Source organism: Erythrolamprus reginae, chromosome Z (genome assembly GCF_031021105.1).
Source record: "Erythrolamprus reginae isolate rEryReg1 chromosome Z, rEryReg1.hap1, whole genome shotgun sequence".
Classification (NCBI taxonomy): Eukaryota; Metazoa; Chordata; class Lepidosauria; order Squamata; family Dipsadidae; genus Erythrolamprus; species Erythrolamprus reginae.
Genome location: NC_091963.1, coordinates 31576097 through 31592012, shown reverse-complemented (window position 1 = coordinate 31592012; position 15916 = coordinate 31576097). Strand labels below are relative to the sequence as shown.

The 15916-nt window shown below is 46.2% G+C and overlaps 1 protein-coding gene across 5 annotated transcripts in view; it reads right to left on the bottom strand.

Moving 5' to 3' along the window:
- Positions 1 to 15916, bottom strand: part of MLLT10 (MLLT10 histone lysine methyltransferase DOT1L cofactor) — a 154708-nt gene that overhangs the window by 2247 nt on the left and 136545 nt on the right. For all 5 annotated transcript variants that reach the window (XM_070727320.1, XM_070727321.1, XM_070727322.1 and 2 more), the window contains 2 exons: positions 15511 to 15613; positions 1177 to 1368 (listed from right to left, as the gene is read on the bottom strand). In XM_070727320.1, coding sequence (XP_070583421.1) covers positions 1177 to 1368; positions 15511 to 15613 — 295 coding nt within the window. The remainder of the gene's footprint in view (positions 1 to 1176; positions 1369 to 15510; positions 15614 to 15916) is intronic.

Here is a 15916-nt window from a genome sequence, read left to right as displayed (position 1 = left end):
TAATTACTGAACATATCTTATTTCAGAACAATGATTAGTAGCTAAGGGGGGAAGGAGGAATTGATACAAAACTATCTTCAAGCCACTCTTTTCAATTCAAAATCCTGGCCATTCATGCATAAATGTGAAGCATATTTAGTTAATGCTAATAATCTTCTTTATTGTTTTACTAGATATTCCAGATGTGGGTCCTTTCATTGAAACTATATTTGATAAATGACATTGTATGTATTGGTAGTTTATATTATAGAATTAACATGGTTTTAAGACTGACCACAAGAAGAAAAAGTAGTTCCCACACCACTTGCCAGTGGCTGAAAAGTAAATAAACTTTTTAAAAATATATAGAATGTACATGCATTTTAGCTTTCTGACCAGATTCTAGCTGCTTGGATAAGTTTAGAAACTTGCTGCTGATCAAAGCTGCAACTCTTGGTATGACGCCAGCACAGATTACCAACAATGTGACTATAGATCAGTGATGGTGAACCTATGGCACAGGTGCCACGCAGAACCATATCTGCTGGCACGTGAGCTGTTGCCCTAGTTCAGCTCTAATGTGCATGTCTGTGCCAGCCAGCTGATTTTTGCCTCACACAGGGCTCTGACAGGACATTTTTGGCTTCCAAAGAGCCTCCAGGGGTATGGGGGAGAGTGTTTTTACCTTCCCCCGGCTCCAGGGAAGCCTTTGGAGCCTGGGGAGGGCAAAACATGAGCCCATTGGGCCCACCAGAAGTTGCGGAATAGACTTTTTCCAGCCTCCAGAGGGCCTTCGGGTGGTGGACGAAACTGTTTTTGTCCTCCCCAAGCATTGGGTTATGGGTGTGGGCACTTGCACATGCATTATATCATGTGAACATGCTCTTTTGGCACCCGAGGGGAAAAAAGGTTTGCCATCACTTCTATAGATGCTCTTTCTAATTTGTGAAGATGAAGGACCTACAATATTCTACGTCAAAAAACTGAACTATAATTAGGAACTTGGAAAGTTTTATGCTAATTTTCATTGTCAGCTTTACCAGAGAGACAGATAGAATAATTAGAGCTACTTAGTTCATTCAGTGAATCAATATCTGGGATAGTGCAAACCAATTGCTTTAAGTGGCACTTCTATAAACAAGTTTTTTTTTCTTTTAAAGTTTTTTTTTAATTACAAACCAACCTCTATATACTTACAGAGACTTTTGGAGCTGCATTATCCCCATGAACTGCAAGGAATGGATTGGTAGCAGCTGTGTGAAGTGGAGATGCCTGAGAAACTGCCAGTAAGTTATTAATGGGAATCTGTGTGGCTCCTGAAAGCTGCAGTTGCTGTACTTCAGGTTGATGTTGTTGCACTAGTTGATACAGAAGAGCCTGATGCTGTTCCTTTAGTACAATAGTGGAGGCACATTGGAGTTATTACCTTATAGATTACTGTATTTTTCATGCAAATAGTTAAACGTGGATGAAAATGAAACTTTCAATGGTTCTCACTCAGCTAGGATTTATAGCTCTCTCATTGTATCCTGAGGAATCATTTTTTATAGTTTGGAGTAAAAAAAGTGACAATATTATTTCAGGGAAGAAAGCTAATAATAGTCTAATCAGATATTATACATAGTAGTGCTTGGATACAGAATATTTATATTCAAATTCATGACTAACTAAGAAGTTCGGACCAGAATATCTTTGGGACCGCCTTCTGCCGCACGAATCCCAGCGACCGGTTAGGTCCCACAGAGTTGGCCTTCTCCGGGTTCTGTCGACTAAACAATATTGTTTGGCGGGACCCAGGAGAAGAGCCTTCTCTGTGGCGGCCCTGACCCTCTGGAACCAGCTCCCCCCAGATATCAGAGTTGCCCCCACCCTCCTTGCCTTTTACAAGCTCCTTAAAACCCACCTCTGTTGTCAGGCATGGGGGAATTGAAATTTTCCCTTCCCCCTAGGCTTATAGAATTTATACATGGTATGCTTGTATGTATTATTGGTTCTTTAAATTGGGGTTTTTTACATTATTTTTAATATTAGATTTGTTTACATTGTCTTTTTTATTGTTGTTAGCCGCCCCGAGTCTTCGGAGAGGGGCGGCATACAAATCAAATCAATCAATCAATCAATCAATCAATCAATCAGTTCACTGGCCCAAAATTATAATCTCTTACAAGGTTATTGTAAGAACAAAATCTGATTCTAAGTAGACAAGTATGAAAGAACAAATGTAGCAGTCACAAAAAGAGAAGCAAACCTCTCACTCACCCTATGAACTATACAACAAAAAGAGAAAAAGTTGAAAGGGCAGGGCAAGAAAGATTATGTTAACTATCTTATAGTGACATAACCAATTCAAACAATCAAATTACAACTGATGGATATGCTATGTCAAAAATACTTGTGAGATAAGATATAAGCAACCTTCTGTTTTTGGAGAACCATTCTGACAAGATCTTATTGAGGAATTACAGATCTAATAGCTTCTCAAAGAGGGTTGTCCCAAAAGTGCTTTTTCCAAAGGGCAGTTCAGTTCATTCTTCAGAACAGATCTTGGGTGAGCAGTGAGACATTTTCAAAGCGGGTGGCAGTTCAGTTGCCTTTTGGAAAAGAACCTTTGGGACAACCATGACCTGAATGATTGAGAATCTCCATACACGTCTATCCATCTTTTTAAAGATTCTGAACAATGCAAATGATTTTTCTTTGCACAAATTCGTCCTTTTTGGATTCAACATTTAGAAAATGAGAGGTGTGGCCTTTCAACATTTATTAAAATGTATTTCCCAACATTATAGTTTCCCAACTAGCTTGCATACCCAAGTAATTCAGGATGATGAAATCTGTCCTTTAGAAACTAGGCGTTGATTGCTTACCTGAACGCCTCTTCTCGTACGGTGAGTGGGTACAGCAGTCACATGGGTTGCTCCTGTCCAATCCGTTGGAACTGAGCCTAGTATTAAAAAAGACTGCTGGATCCGCCCCTTCCCCAGAATTCGCGAATCCATAGACTAGGCTCAGTCGTGAAGCTCTTTAATGTTCAACTCTCATGTGTTATAAGAAAATAGAATAGAAGGTAAGGAAGACCACACAAAGGGAGGGAAGTGACTGCTGTACCCACTCACCGTACGAGAAGAGGCGTTCAGGTAAGCAATCAACGCCTATTCTCCGTACTGAAGGAGTGGGTCCAGCAGTCACATGGGACATACCCAAGAGATAGGTCCCTAGGGTGGGAGTACACTGCTATCGTGAGAGATAACGGATTGGAGTACTCTTCTGCCGAAGGCAGCGTCCGCTGATGCGTACGAATCGTTGATGAAGGAATTTGGCGAGGCCCAAGTGGCTGCTTTGCAGACTTCTTCCAACGGAGCCTGAGTCGCCCCAGCGGCAGATGTGGCAGCACTTCTGGTGGAATGCGCTGTAATATTCCTTGGAATGGAAAGGGAAGCTGTCTCGTAGGCCTTAGAGATGGTCCCTCTGATCCAACGACCTATTACTGTAGAAGACACTCTGGATCCCAAGGATCTGGGATGGTAGGCTATGAAGAGTGCTTCAGACCTCCGGATGGATCTTGTGCGTTGGATATAAACCTTTAGCGCTCTAGTGAGATCCAGAGTGTGCCATCTAGTTGCCAGGGGATGCTCTCGTTGGAGGCAGAAGGAAGGTAATATGATATCCTGAGATCTGTGGAACATGGAACTGACCTTTGGTAGAAAGGTGGGGTCCAGTCGCAGAACCACCTTGTCCTGGTGAAACTGACAAAGGCCCTGTCTGATAGAAAGGGCTGCCAACTCAGATATGCGTCGGGCGGATGTAATCGCCACCAGGAATGCTACCTTGAAGGATAGGTACCTGAGGGACGCAGAGTTCAGGGGTTCGTAAGGTGCCTGAGTAAGAGAGTGGAGAACCCGTGGCAAGTCCCAGGTGAAATATCTGTGGATTTTAGAAGGCCTGAGGTTGGCCACTCCTCTTAGAAATTCTTGAATTTCTGGGAAGGAGCGGAGGGGCTGCCTGCGAGGCCCCGCCAAGACGGAAGAGATGGCGGCCAGGTGTAGGCGGATGGTGCTGGTAGAGAGGCCTTGGTGGAAGCCTTTCATGAGGAAGGTGATTATCCTGTGGATGGGAAGACATAGGGGAGATAAGCCCTCCTGCAAGCACCACTGATGGAATTTGGACCAAGTATGGTCGTAGATCCGGTTGGTAGACCCTCTTCTAGACTTCAGAATGATTTCCACTGTGTCCGGGTCATACCCTCGCAGGTCTAAGTCCCTCCAGATAATAGCCAGGCGGTGAGGTTTGGAACCACTCTGGGTCTGGATGGAAGGGGGCCCCCTGTCGCAACATATCCTCCGAAAACGGGGAGTCGCCAGGGGTCCTGGACGGACATTGTTGGAGGTCCGCGAACCAGGGCCTGCGAGGCCAGTGAGGGGCAATCAGAATTACTCGGGCCTTCTCCAGGAGGATTTTGTTGATCACGTCTGGCAGAATTGGAATTGGAGGGAAGGCATACAATAGACCTGGAGACCAAGGACTCCTGAGAGCAGTGATTGCCTCTGCTCCCGGAGACGGGAGCCTGGAGATGAAGTGAGGGAGCTGGGCATTGGCTTTGGTCGCAACTAGATCCAACACTGGATGGCCGAACCTGAGGCAGATTTGGTGGAACAGTGACTGATGGAGATTCCACTCGCCTGGATCTATGGTCGCTCGCGAGAGCCAGTCCGCTTGGACGTTGAGGCTCCCTGAGATGTGGTCGGCTAGAAGCGACTGGAGATTCGTCTCTGCCCAAAGGCCTAACTTCAGGGCCTCCCTCCTGAGGGCCTAGGCTCTTGTGCCTCCCTGTCTGCAAATATGGCTTTTGGTGGCTATATTGTCGGTGAAAATCAGCACATGCTGGTTGGAGATGTGAGATTGGAATTGTTTTAGAGCTAGAGAACACGGCTCTTAATTCTAGTCAATTGATGGGCCTGGAAGCCTCCTCCAGTGACCATGTGCCCTGAGCTAAAAGACCCTGGGCGTGGGCTCCCCAGCCCGAGAGGCTGGCATCTGTGGTGACTACAAACTGGTCGGGGCACTGGAAGGGAGATCCCTTGTCTAGGGCTGGAGAAGTCCACCACTTGAGGGGTCTGCGAACCGTCGGTGGAATGGCGACGATTCGAGATGCTGTGGCCCGATCTCTGGAATGGTAATAGAAGCCACTGTAGTTCCCTGGCGTGAAGACAGGCCCAGGGGACAATACCAATAGATGACACCATTTTACCCAAAAGGGAAGATAGGGTGGCAATGGAGGCAGATTGCTGGGGCAGAATGCGAGCAATGAGATCCAAAAAGCTGCGTTTTCTCTCAGCGGAGAGGAAAACCTGGGATAACTCAAAATTAATGATAGATCCCAGATGCAGAATGGAAGTGGATGGATCAAGGTGGCTCCTTTCAAGAGTTATGGAGAAACCATGATTCTGTAGAACCGACATGGTAAAAGAGAGGTCTGCCGCCACCCAGTTCTGGAATTTCCATGAATTAAAATGTCATCTAAATAACATAAAATATGAATGGGAGAAGCCCGGATATGAGCCGCCAAGGATCCCAAGAGTTTAGTGAAGACTCTGGGAGCTGAGTAGAGCCCAAATGGCATGGCCCTATACTGAAAATGCCTGCCTTGAAGGCAAAGTGCAGAAATTTCCTATGAACCTTGACAATGGGGATATGGAGGAAGGCCTCCGTGAGATCCAGAGACACCATAAAGTCTCCCCGATGTAGAGCTGCTAAAATGGAAGATAAGGAATGCATATTGAAAATCCTATATTTTATGAACCGGTTCAATTTGTTTTGGATCTAAGATGGCTCTCCAGCCTCCAGAGGTCTTAGGGACCATGAAGAGGATGGAATAAAAGCCTAAACCTCTCTGGAGAGAGGGGACCGGTTGAAGCTCTAATAGTCAACAAATGAAAAATAGCCTCCTCCATTCGGATACGAGATGGAGGGGAACTGGGAGAAGGACAAGAAATAAAACGGTTAGGGGGAGGTGAAAAGAACTCTAACCTTAGGCCCCTTTCCACAGTGTCAATGACCCAGGGGACCTTACAGGAACGGTGCCAGGCGGGAGAGAACCAGGCTAGGCGACCGCCTATGGGAAAGGAGAAAAACTTACCATCTGGCTCTTTTTGGAAGCCCTGGTAGAAGAGGATCCTCTCTGATAACGGGAACCTCTGCCCCTGGTGGTTCTAGATTGGGATCGAAACCGAGGGGAATACTGACCTGGACTCCTTTGAAATGCGAAGCCCTGATCCTGTTGACGCCCTGTGCGCCGAAAGGACTACAGTTTAGGGGCCTTCTTGGTGGTAGGTCCCAAGACCTTTTTCTTGTCTGTGGTCTCTGTAAGGAGAGGGTCCAGAAGGTCTCCGAAGAGGAGGTTACGTTTCAGCGGACCCATGGCTAACTGCCACTTCTGTCTTACTCCCGCCTGCCAAGGGCGGAGCCATAGAAGTCTTCTGGCCGTTGTGGAGGCTGCTACTGACCTGGCTGCAAATCTGGAAGATTGGAGGGTAGCATCTGCTACATATTGGGCAGCTGCGAAGATTTTGTTGAAATCCTGTTGGCCCCGTAAGACATCTGGAGGCAGGTGTGGTTGGAGCTGACGAAGCCACAAGAGCATAGCTCTGGAAAAGAAGGATGCCGCTGCAGCACTCTTAATGGCCCATGAGTCTGCAAGAAGACTCCTTTTGAGCATTTGCTCAAGTTGTTTGTCCTCTGGCCGGAAGACCTCCTCTGCTTCGCCAGGCATGGCGGCAGTCGAGTGGAGAGTCTTCACTGGTTCATCTGGCTTGGGACATGTTAGGAGTTCCTCATAGACGGAGGAGAACTTGTAGAGCTTCTTGTCCTTGGGAGTGGGAGTAAAGCCAGCAGTTGGGTGGTCCCACTGTTTAAGCAAGGCATCCTTAAACAACTTGGGCATAGGAATTACCTCATTGTCTTCCTGTTCTTTCATGAAATAAGGAAGATTTTCCTCCGGAGGATCTGAGGAAGAAGTAGCCTGTTTTTCTTGCCCGGCTAGCCCCGTGTATACTCTAGCTTTAAGCAGGAGAGATTTGAAAAGCTGCGAAGGAAAGATAGCAGCTGGGGCTGGAATCTTAATCTGAGATTCCTCATCTTCCGACAGACGCTGAAATGGGTCATCATCCTCTTCTGCATCCACGTCCTCATCCTCTTCCTGAGAGGAGTCAGAGACCTCCATGGCTGGGGCTCTGTAGGAAGGAGAAGAACTCACGGGACGGGAGGAGCGTGGAGAGGGATGAGACAGAGAAGGCACATTGAAAGATGAGAGTTTAGCGTCAATGGTGTTAGTCAGAATAGTCAAGATAGACTGAAAACTCCGGTGGCAAGGAAAAAATATCAGCCGGAAAAGCCGGAGGATCCCTGAGGGCCTGAGCAGGTTCTGGCTGGGAGGAATCCTCGGTAATATCTGGCTCCTCTGGACCTAAACCCCATAGGTTAGGTTGGGGTGGATTTAGGTTTGGCTCATCCAGGGATAGCACAGGAACCCCAGAAAGAGGCAGGTTAGAGGCCTCCGGGGGGGTTGGAATGATATGCACTTGGGCCTGCACCTTAAAAGTTTGGCTGGTTTATCATATATTTTTTGTAGGGCTGGGTCCCTTCTCTTCTCAGCCCTGGTGGGCTTGGCTACGGAATGGGTGCCTGAGGAAGAGGAGGAAGAGGCCTGGGGAACTTCAGTAGAATTACCAGTAGGCCTAACCTCTTTGGGACCTTTGGTAGTGCCTCTCTTGGGAAAAGAAGCCATAGTCTGACAATTAACAGAAGACAAGGCTGAGCCAATAACTGAATAATAAGGAGAAGAATTTCAAGGACTTCCCAAGAGGAATGGATCCTGCTTCGAGGCCTCGAAGCTGCTGAGACGTGAGGACAATCTGGGCAAACCCAGAGTTCGTGCCCCCAAATCCAGCGGGGCCAGCCTCCCTAAACTTTATAATTAAGTAAACCAAGGCACTCTGGTTGGAGGCTTAGCCGGTGGAGAATTTAGCCTGGGACCCCCAAGGCCCGCTCCGTGATCCACGCGGTGGACTGAGGCCTACGCGGCTGGCAGGAGGACAACACGAGAGGCCTAGATTTAAAAAGGGCGCGAAGGCCTTCGCGCCGAAAAAAATCGCTCCGTAAAATTACTTAAAGGGGAAGCGATCGACTAAGTCCAGGAGACTAGAAGGCGTCTCACTCCGCAGGAGGTATTTCTTAAGCCCTTAAATATTTTGTATACAATAAATAATCAATAATTCAATAGATAAATACTTGCACCAGGACCTCCAGGCCAAAGGATTAGAAGAATCCACAAGCGGCCGCAGGAATCGTAACCGGCAAAACCGCCGGGGGAAAAACGAAACCGCAACTTCTCCAAAGGAAAAAAGCCGAGCCGCAAACGGCTGGCGCTATTAGTGCAAGTAAATAATAATGATAAAAACAAATCTTACTACTTTTGAAGAAAAGGATCGAAGGGAAGGTGTTAGTAAGTTGAACGAGCTATCACAATACAACCGCAGGATATGCGAACTGAGCGAATTCTGGGGAAGGGGCGGATCCAGCAGTCTTTTTTAATACTAGGCTCAGTTCCAACGGATTGGACAGGAGCAACCCATGTGACTGCTGGACCCACTCCTTCAGTACGGAGAAATGCGCTGGGTAACACATTCCTCCTGGTTTAGATCAAGAAATGAACAACTGGGCAAGATTCAGTAAACTTAATGAATTCGAAATGTAATATGATATATTTTCTTGATCATGAAGGCCTTTCTATAGGAAAATTGTAGCACATTTGCATGGGAAAGGAGCAAACACCCAGTAAAACATTAATTCGATCCATTACACATACAGCATCGTCCTCTACATCCAACAAGATTCAAAAATTAAATTGGTGAAAATGACAGCTGCCATATTCTAAGGCAATATATGCACTATTTTTAGTGATATTTCACTTTGTTTCTTGAGGACAACAGCATTCACAAAGATATACAAATGGAAAGATAGGAAAATCTTCAAAATTCTTTTTTTAGACAAGTACCCTGAAGGTACTTACCGGGAATACTAAGATTTCAAAAGTATTCCAGTGAGGTGGCTTCTAAGATCTAGATTAAGGAGGGATTGTTGAAAAAGATTGGCATGAGCTCACTGATAGGAAAATTATGAGAATGAGAATGATAAATCTCATATTTGTAGATTTATAACATATTTCGCAAGTGTTCATGCAACATATATGTTATAAATCTACAAATATTAGGTGATAGAGTTCGATAAGAATATGGAGTTAGTCAATACATACAAAGTTTTGCCTTAGTACATCCTGAACTATTCCAAGAAATATAGGTACAATAATTGTGATTATTAAAAATTTGGAAAGAAATTATATGTTATAGAAGAGTGGGAAAGCATGAAGCCAAAGTATTTGGAGAGCTATGTCATTCAGAAACAGAATAGGCATGAGGTGATCTGTTTTCAGGTAAATGATTTTTCCCAATAAGGGAAAATTTTGGTATTGACTATTCCAATGGATAGTACAGTTATGCAAAAGTAGGTTTTTAGAGGAACCTAAATATATGTTTCTGAGATCAAATCAGGTGCTGCACCAAAATTGGTTAAGGACTGGACAATATAAATTAAATTCAACAGCAGCAGGAACAATTGAAAAATAATTCAAGGGAAGAAACAAAAGCTTTTTCCTATTGACCTGATTAAAATCTGAAACCACTGAAAAAGTTCTGAATTTTTAATGATATATGTTGATGGTGGTACAATAGAGATCTGTATAAACCTTCCAGATTATTTGGACAGGGGATAGATGGGAACTCATCAAATTTGCAGATGACGCTGAACTGGCAGGAATAGCTAACACTCCAGAAGATAGGCTCAAGGTACAGAAGGATCTTGACAAACTTGAACATTGGGTGCTATCTAACAAAATGAAATCTAATGGTGAAAAAAGGTTCTACATTTAGGCAAAGAAACCCCACCAAAATGCACAGGTACAGTATATGTGATACCTCATTCAATAGTAATAATTGTGAAAGGGATCTTAGAATCAAGAACATTTGAAGTGTTACTACTATAGTCAAACCTCGTCTTACGAACCTAATTGGTTCCAGGGGGAGGTTCGTAAGACGAAAGGTTCGTAAGACGAAACATTGTTTCCCATAGGAAACAATGTAAAGTCAATTAATCCGTGCAACCAAAAAAAAAACCCGCAAAAAAACCGCTGCCGCCCGGCTGTCACCTTGTTTTAAAAGGTGACAGCCGGGCGGCGGGGCTTCCCAGCACCCCCCCCCAACCCCGAACTTTTGCCGAACTTCCGGGTTCGGGGTTGGGGGGGGTGCTGGGAAGCCGCACGGCTGTTTTAAAAGGTCACAGCCGGGCTGGGGGGCTTCCCAGCACCCCCCCCAACCCCGAACCTGGAAGTTCGGCAAAAGTTCGGGGTTCGGGGGGGTGCTGGGAAGCCCCCCAGCGCGGCTGTGACCTTGTAAAACAGCCGCGCGGCTTCCCAGCTGTCTCCCGAAGCCGAACGCCAAAGCCGAACTTCCGCGTTCGGCGTTCGGAGACAGCTGGGAAGCCGCGCGGCTGTTTTAAAAGGTCACAGCCACGCTGGGGGGCTTCCCAGCACCCCCCCAACCCCGAACCCAGAAGTTCGGCAAAAGTTCGGGGTTCGGAGGGGTGCTGGGAACTTCCGTGTTCGGCGTTCGGAGACAGCTGGGAAGCCGCGCGGCTGTTTTAAAAGGTGACAGCCGGGCTGGGGGGCTTCCCGGCAACCTCCCGAACCAAACCCGGGGTTCAGAAAAATTTTGTCTCTTCTTACGAACTTTTTTCGAGTTACGAACTGACGTTCGGGAGGCTGCTGGGAAGCCCCGCCGCCCGGCTGTCACCTTTTAAAACAGCCGCGCGGCTTCCCAGCTGTCTCCGAACGCCAGTTCGTAACTCGAAAAAAGTTCGTAAGAAGAGGCAAAATTTTTCTGAACCCCGGGTTCGTATCACGAGTTGTTCGTAAGACGAGGGGTTCGTATCTTGAGGTACCACTGTACTTTATAATGCCTTGGTAAGGCCACACTTGGAATACTGCATCCAGTTTTGGTCACCACAATGTAAAAAGGAGGTTGAGACTCTAGAAAGAGGACAGAGAAGATCAACAAAGATTATTAGGAGACTGGAGGCTAAAACATATGAAGAATGGTTGCAGGAACTGGGTTAGTCTAGTTTAATTAAAAGAAGGACCAGGAATGAGATGATAGCAGTGTTCCAATATCTCTGGGATTGTCACAAAGAAGAGGGAGTCAATCTATACTCTGAAACATCTGAGGATAGAACAAGAAGCAAATGATGGAAACGAATCAAGAAGAGAAGCAACCTAGACCTAAGGAGAAATTTCCTGATAGAACAATTAATCAGTGGAACAACTTGCGTCCAGAAGTTGTGAATACTCAAACACTGGAGGTTTTTAAGAAGAAACTGGATAACCATTTGCCTGAAGTGGTCTACAGTTTCCTACCTAGACAGGGGGTTGTACTAGAAGACCTCCAAGGCCTCTGCTCTGTCATTCTATTGAGTCTATTCTGCCAAGGCAAAAAAGTCCAATTCACGCCCATTTGCTCTCATAAATATCAGCACTTGTGAAATAGTCTTAAAGTTACAAGACTCAAGGTTGGATATCTGTGAGAGGAAAAAACATGTCCTGATGAAAAATTCTAAGGATTTTTAAAGAAATGCTAACAACACTGAAATAAAAATAAGAAATGAAATTCTTTCAGTAGAGCAGAAGAACAAAAATGTTAAAGTTGCGAGGATAGAAAAAAGATTCAAGGGAATTAAAGGGAACTTATGTCTAGGACCTCTAATCAAACAAGTCTTAAAGTCCTAGACAGGTCTAAATGGGACTCTCTGCAGGCCGATAACCCAGATCAGAAATCACAATGATATATAAATTTAGGTTTAGGTTTATTGGATTTATATGCCGCCCCTCTCCGCAAACTCGGGGCGGCTCACAACAATAATAAAAAACAGTACAGTACACAATACCAAATCCAATGCCCACCCATCCAGTTACAATTTAAATTAATAATCTCATAAAAACGGTATGTATAAAAAACAGGCACACAGTCAATCAATCAACAAAACAACATGGGCAAGGGGGAGGTGTTTTAGTTCCCCCATGCCTGACGGCAAAGGTGGGTCTTAAGGAGTTTACGAAAGGCAGGGAGGGTGGGGGCAATCCTAATCTCAGGGGGGGAGCTGGTTCCAGAGGGTCGGGGCCCACACAGAGAAGGCTCTTCCCCTGGGTCCCACCAGACGACATTGTTTAGTCGACGGGACCCGGAGAAGGCCAACTCTGTGGGACCTAACCGGTCGCTGGGATTCGTGCGGCAGGAGGCGGTCCCGAAGATATTCTGGTCCGGTGCCATGAAGGGCTTTATAGATCATAACCAACACTTTGAATTGTGACCGGAAACTGATTGGCAGCCAATGCAGACTGCGGAGTGTTGGAGTGATATGGGCATACTTGGAGAAGCCCATAATTGCTCTCGCAGCTGCATTCTGCACGATCTGAAGTTTCCGAACACTTTTCAAAGGTAGCCCTATGTAGAGAGCGTTACAGTAGTCGAGCCTCGAGGTGATGAGGGCATGAGTGACTGTGAGCAATGACTCCCGGTCCAAATAGGGCCGCAACTGGCGCACCAGGCGAACCTGGGCAAACGCCCCCCTCGCCACAGCTGAAAGGTGTTTTTCTAATGTGAGCTGTGGATCGAGGAGGACGCCCAAGTTGCGGACCCTCTCTGAGGGGGTCAATAATTTCCCCCCCAGGGTAATGGACGGACAGATAGAATTGTCCTTGGGAGGCAAAACCCACAGCCACTCCGTCTTGTCTGGGTTGAGTTTGAGTTTGTTGACACCCATCCAGGCCCCAACAGCCTCCAGGCACCGGCACATCACTTCCACTGCTTCGTTGACTGGACATGGGGTGGAGATGTACAACTGGGTATCATCGGCATATTGATGATACCTCACCCCATGCCCTTGGATGATCTCACCCAGCGGTTTCATGTAGATATTAAGTAGCAGGGGGGAGAGGACCGACCCCTGAGGCACCCCACTAACACCGACTGCGACCGACCGGAGAGGTAGGAGGAGAACCACTGAAGAACAGTGCCTCCCACTCCCAACCCCTCCAGCCGGCGCAGAAGGATACCATGGTCGATGGTATCGAAAGCCGCTGAGAGGTCAAGGAGCACCAGGACAGAGGACAAGCCCCTGTCCCAGGCCCGCCAGAGATCATCCATCAACGCGACCAAAGCAGTTTCCGTGCTGTAGCCGGGCCTGAATCCAGACTGCTGAGGACCTAGATAATCGGCTTCATCCAAGGACCGCTAGAGTTGAAGTGCCACCACCTTCTCGACAACCTTCCCCATGAAGGGAAGGTTGGAGACTGGACGGTAGTTATTAAGCACGGCTGGGTCCAGGGAAGGCTTCTTGAGGAGGGGGCGCACAACCGCCTCCTTATAAAGGGGCGGAAAGGACCCCCTCCCCAAGGAGGCGTTGACAATCTCCTGGACCCAGCTCCGTGTCACCCCTCGACTGGCCGAAACCAGCCAAGAGGGACATGGATCCAGTAAACAGGTGGCGGAACTCACAGCTCCAATGGCCTTGTCCACTTCATCAGGTGTCACCAAGTCAAACCCCTCCCAGACAGATGGACAAAATTTATTTACCTATATCCTGAATTTATTGTTTTTACAAATAATCAAGGCAGTGAACATCAGGTCCGGCTACAATATGGAAACTGTTTTGATCACACTGATGGATTATCTTTGGCGGGACCGGGATATGGATTATTCCTCTATCCTGGTGCTTCTTGACCTCTCAGCAGGTTTCGATACTGCACTGACTGGAGGGGTTGGGGGTTGAAGGCACCAAATTACAGTGATTTTCCTACCTCTTTGCTTGTTGCAGTCGGTTTTTGCAGGGGGTCAGAGGTTGGCTCCTAGATTCCTCCTCTGTGAGATTTCTCAGGGGTCAGTTCTCTCCCCCCTACTGTTTAATATCACATGAAACCACTGGGTGAGATCATCCAACAACACAGAGTGAATTACCATCAGTACTCTGATGATACTCAGCTGTACATCTCCACCCCGTGTCAACTCAGTGAACCAATGGAAGTGATGTCTGGAGGCTGTTAGGGTTTGGGTGGGTGTTAACAGGGTCAAGCTTAGCCCTGACAAGACAGAGTGGCTGTGGGTTTTGCCTCCCAAGGACAACCCCATCTGTCTGTCCATTACCTTGGGAGGGGAAAGCTTTTGACCACAACTTGGGAGTTCTCCTTGATCCACAGCTGAATATAGCATACCATTTCTTGGCTGTAGCGAGGGGGGCATTTGCACAAGTTCGCCTGGTGCACAGCCCTATTTGGACAGTCCCTACAGTCACTCACACCCTTATCACCTCGAGGTTGATTACTGCAATGATCTCTACATGGAGTTGCCTTTGAAGAATGTTTGGAGACTACAGCTAGCCCAAAATACAGCCGCGAGAACTGTCATGGACTTGCCAAGGTTTGCCCAAGTATCTACACATCACTACACAAGCTACATTGGCTACCAAATGGTCTCCAAACGCAAAGTTTTGATCATTACCTATAAAGTCCTACATGGCTTAGGACCAGGTTACTTACGAGACCATCTCCAGCCTCGTGTATCCCAGTGATCGGTCAGAGCCCACAGAGTCAGCCTTCTTCAAGTCTTGTCAGCCAAGCAATGCCATCTGGCGCGCCCTAGGGGAAGGCCTTCTCTGTGGCAGCTCCAAACCTCAGGAACCAACCCCCCCCCCCCCCTGAGATTCACATTGCCCCCACTCTCCTGCCTTCCAGAAGGCTTTAAAAACTTTTGCCGGCAGGCTTGGAGCCGTTGAGCTCTAACATCCTGCTCCAGCTGTCAGTGGAGCTGATGATGATAATGTGAATCTGTGGTTATATGATTTATGACTTTTTAGATGAGTTTTATAATTGGACTTTATAATTGTTTTTGTATTATTTTTATATGTTGTGAGCCACCCTGAGTCTTCGGAGAAGTCCAATAAATAAATAAATATTTATCAAACATATCTTTCTCCTCTTATTTTTCCTAAAACAACCCTATAAGTTATTATTGGCCGTTGTGTGTGTGTGTGTGTGTGTGTGTGACTGGTCTAAACCCTATTGGCTTTCATGGTTAAGGTAGGACTGAAACTCATGGTGTTCTACTTTATAGCCACAAAAGCAAACTTGCTCTCCAGTTAGTAGTGTGTATATTCTCTTATTGCTCTTTTATTTTATGATGTAATAAGCGAAGGCACGGCAACTTTTTTGATATAGTCATAAGACCTATGCTTTTTAATCCCATTCCTTCCTGTTATTTTATTATTATTAGAGCTCTCTGGCTTATCCATGAACATTCAGGGACAGACTGTAATATCTAAGCATCAACACTCATTCTGAACATTGAAAATATAATAATAAAATAAAAAACTTACTGATGTGAATTGTTGAGTATTTAGTAAGTGGTGAAATTGTTGCTGTTGTTGATGCAGCAACAGTTGTCTCTGCTGGTCAGGAAGAAATCCAAGTCCAGAGGTTCTACAAAACAGCATAGTGCATTTTACTGAACAAACATGCTTAAATCATTTCTATATCCTACTTTCTGAAAAACTAAACCATTTAAAACTAAAATATATACAGATTTATGTGCCTAGGCCCTAGGCTGATGGTGTATTTCTCTAAGCATATACAGTCATACCTCGTCTTACGAACTTAATTGGTTCCAGGGGGAGGTTCGTAAGACGAAACATTGTTTCCCATAGGAAACAATGTAAAGTCAATTAATCCGTGCAACCCAAAAAAAAACCCGCAAAAAAAACGCTGCCGCCCGGCTGTCACCTT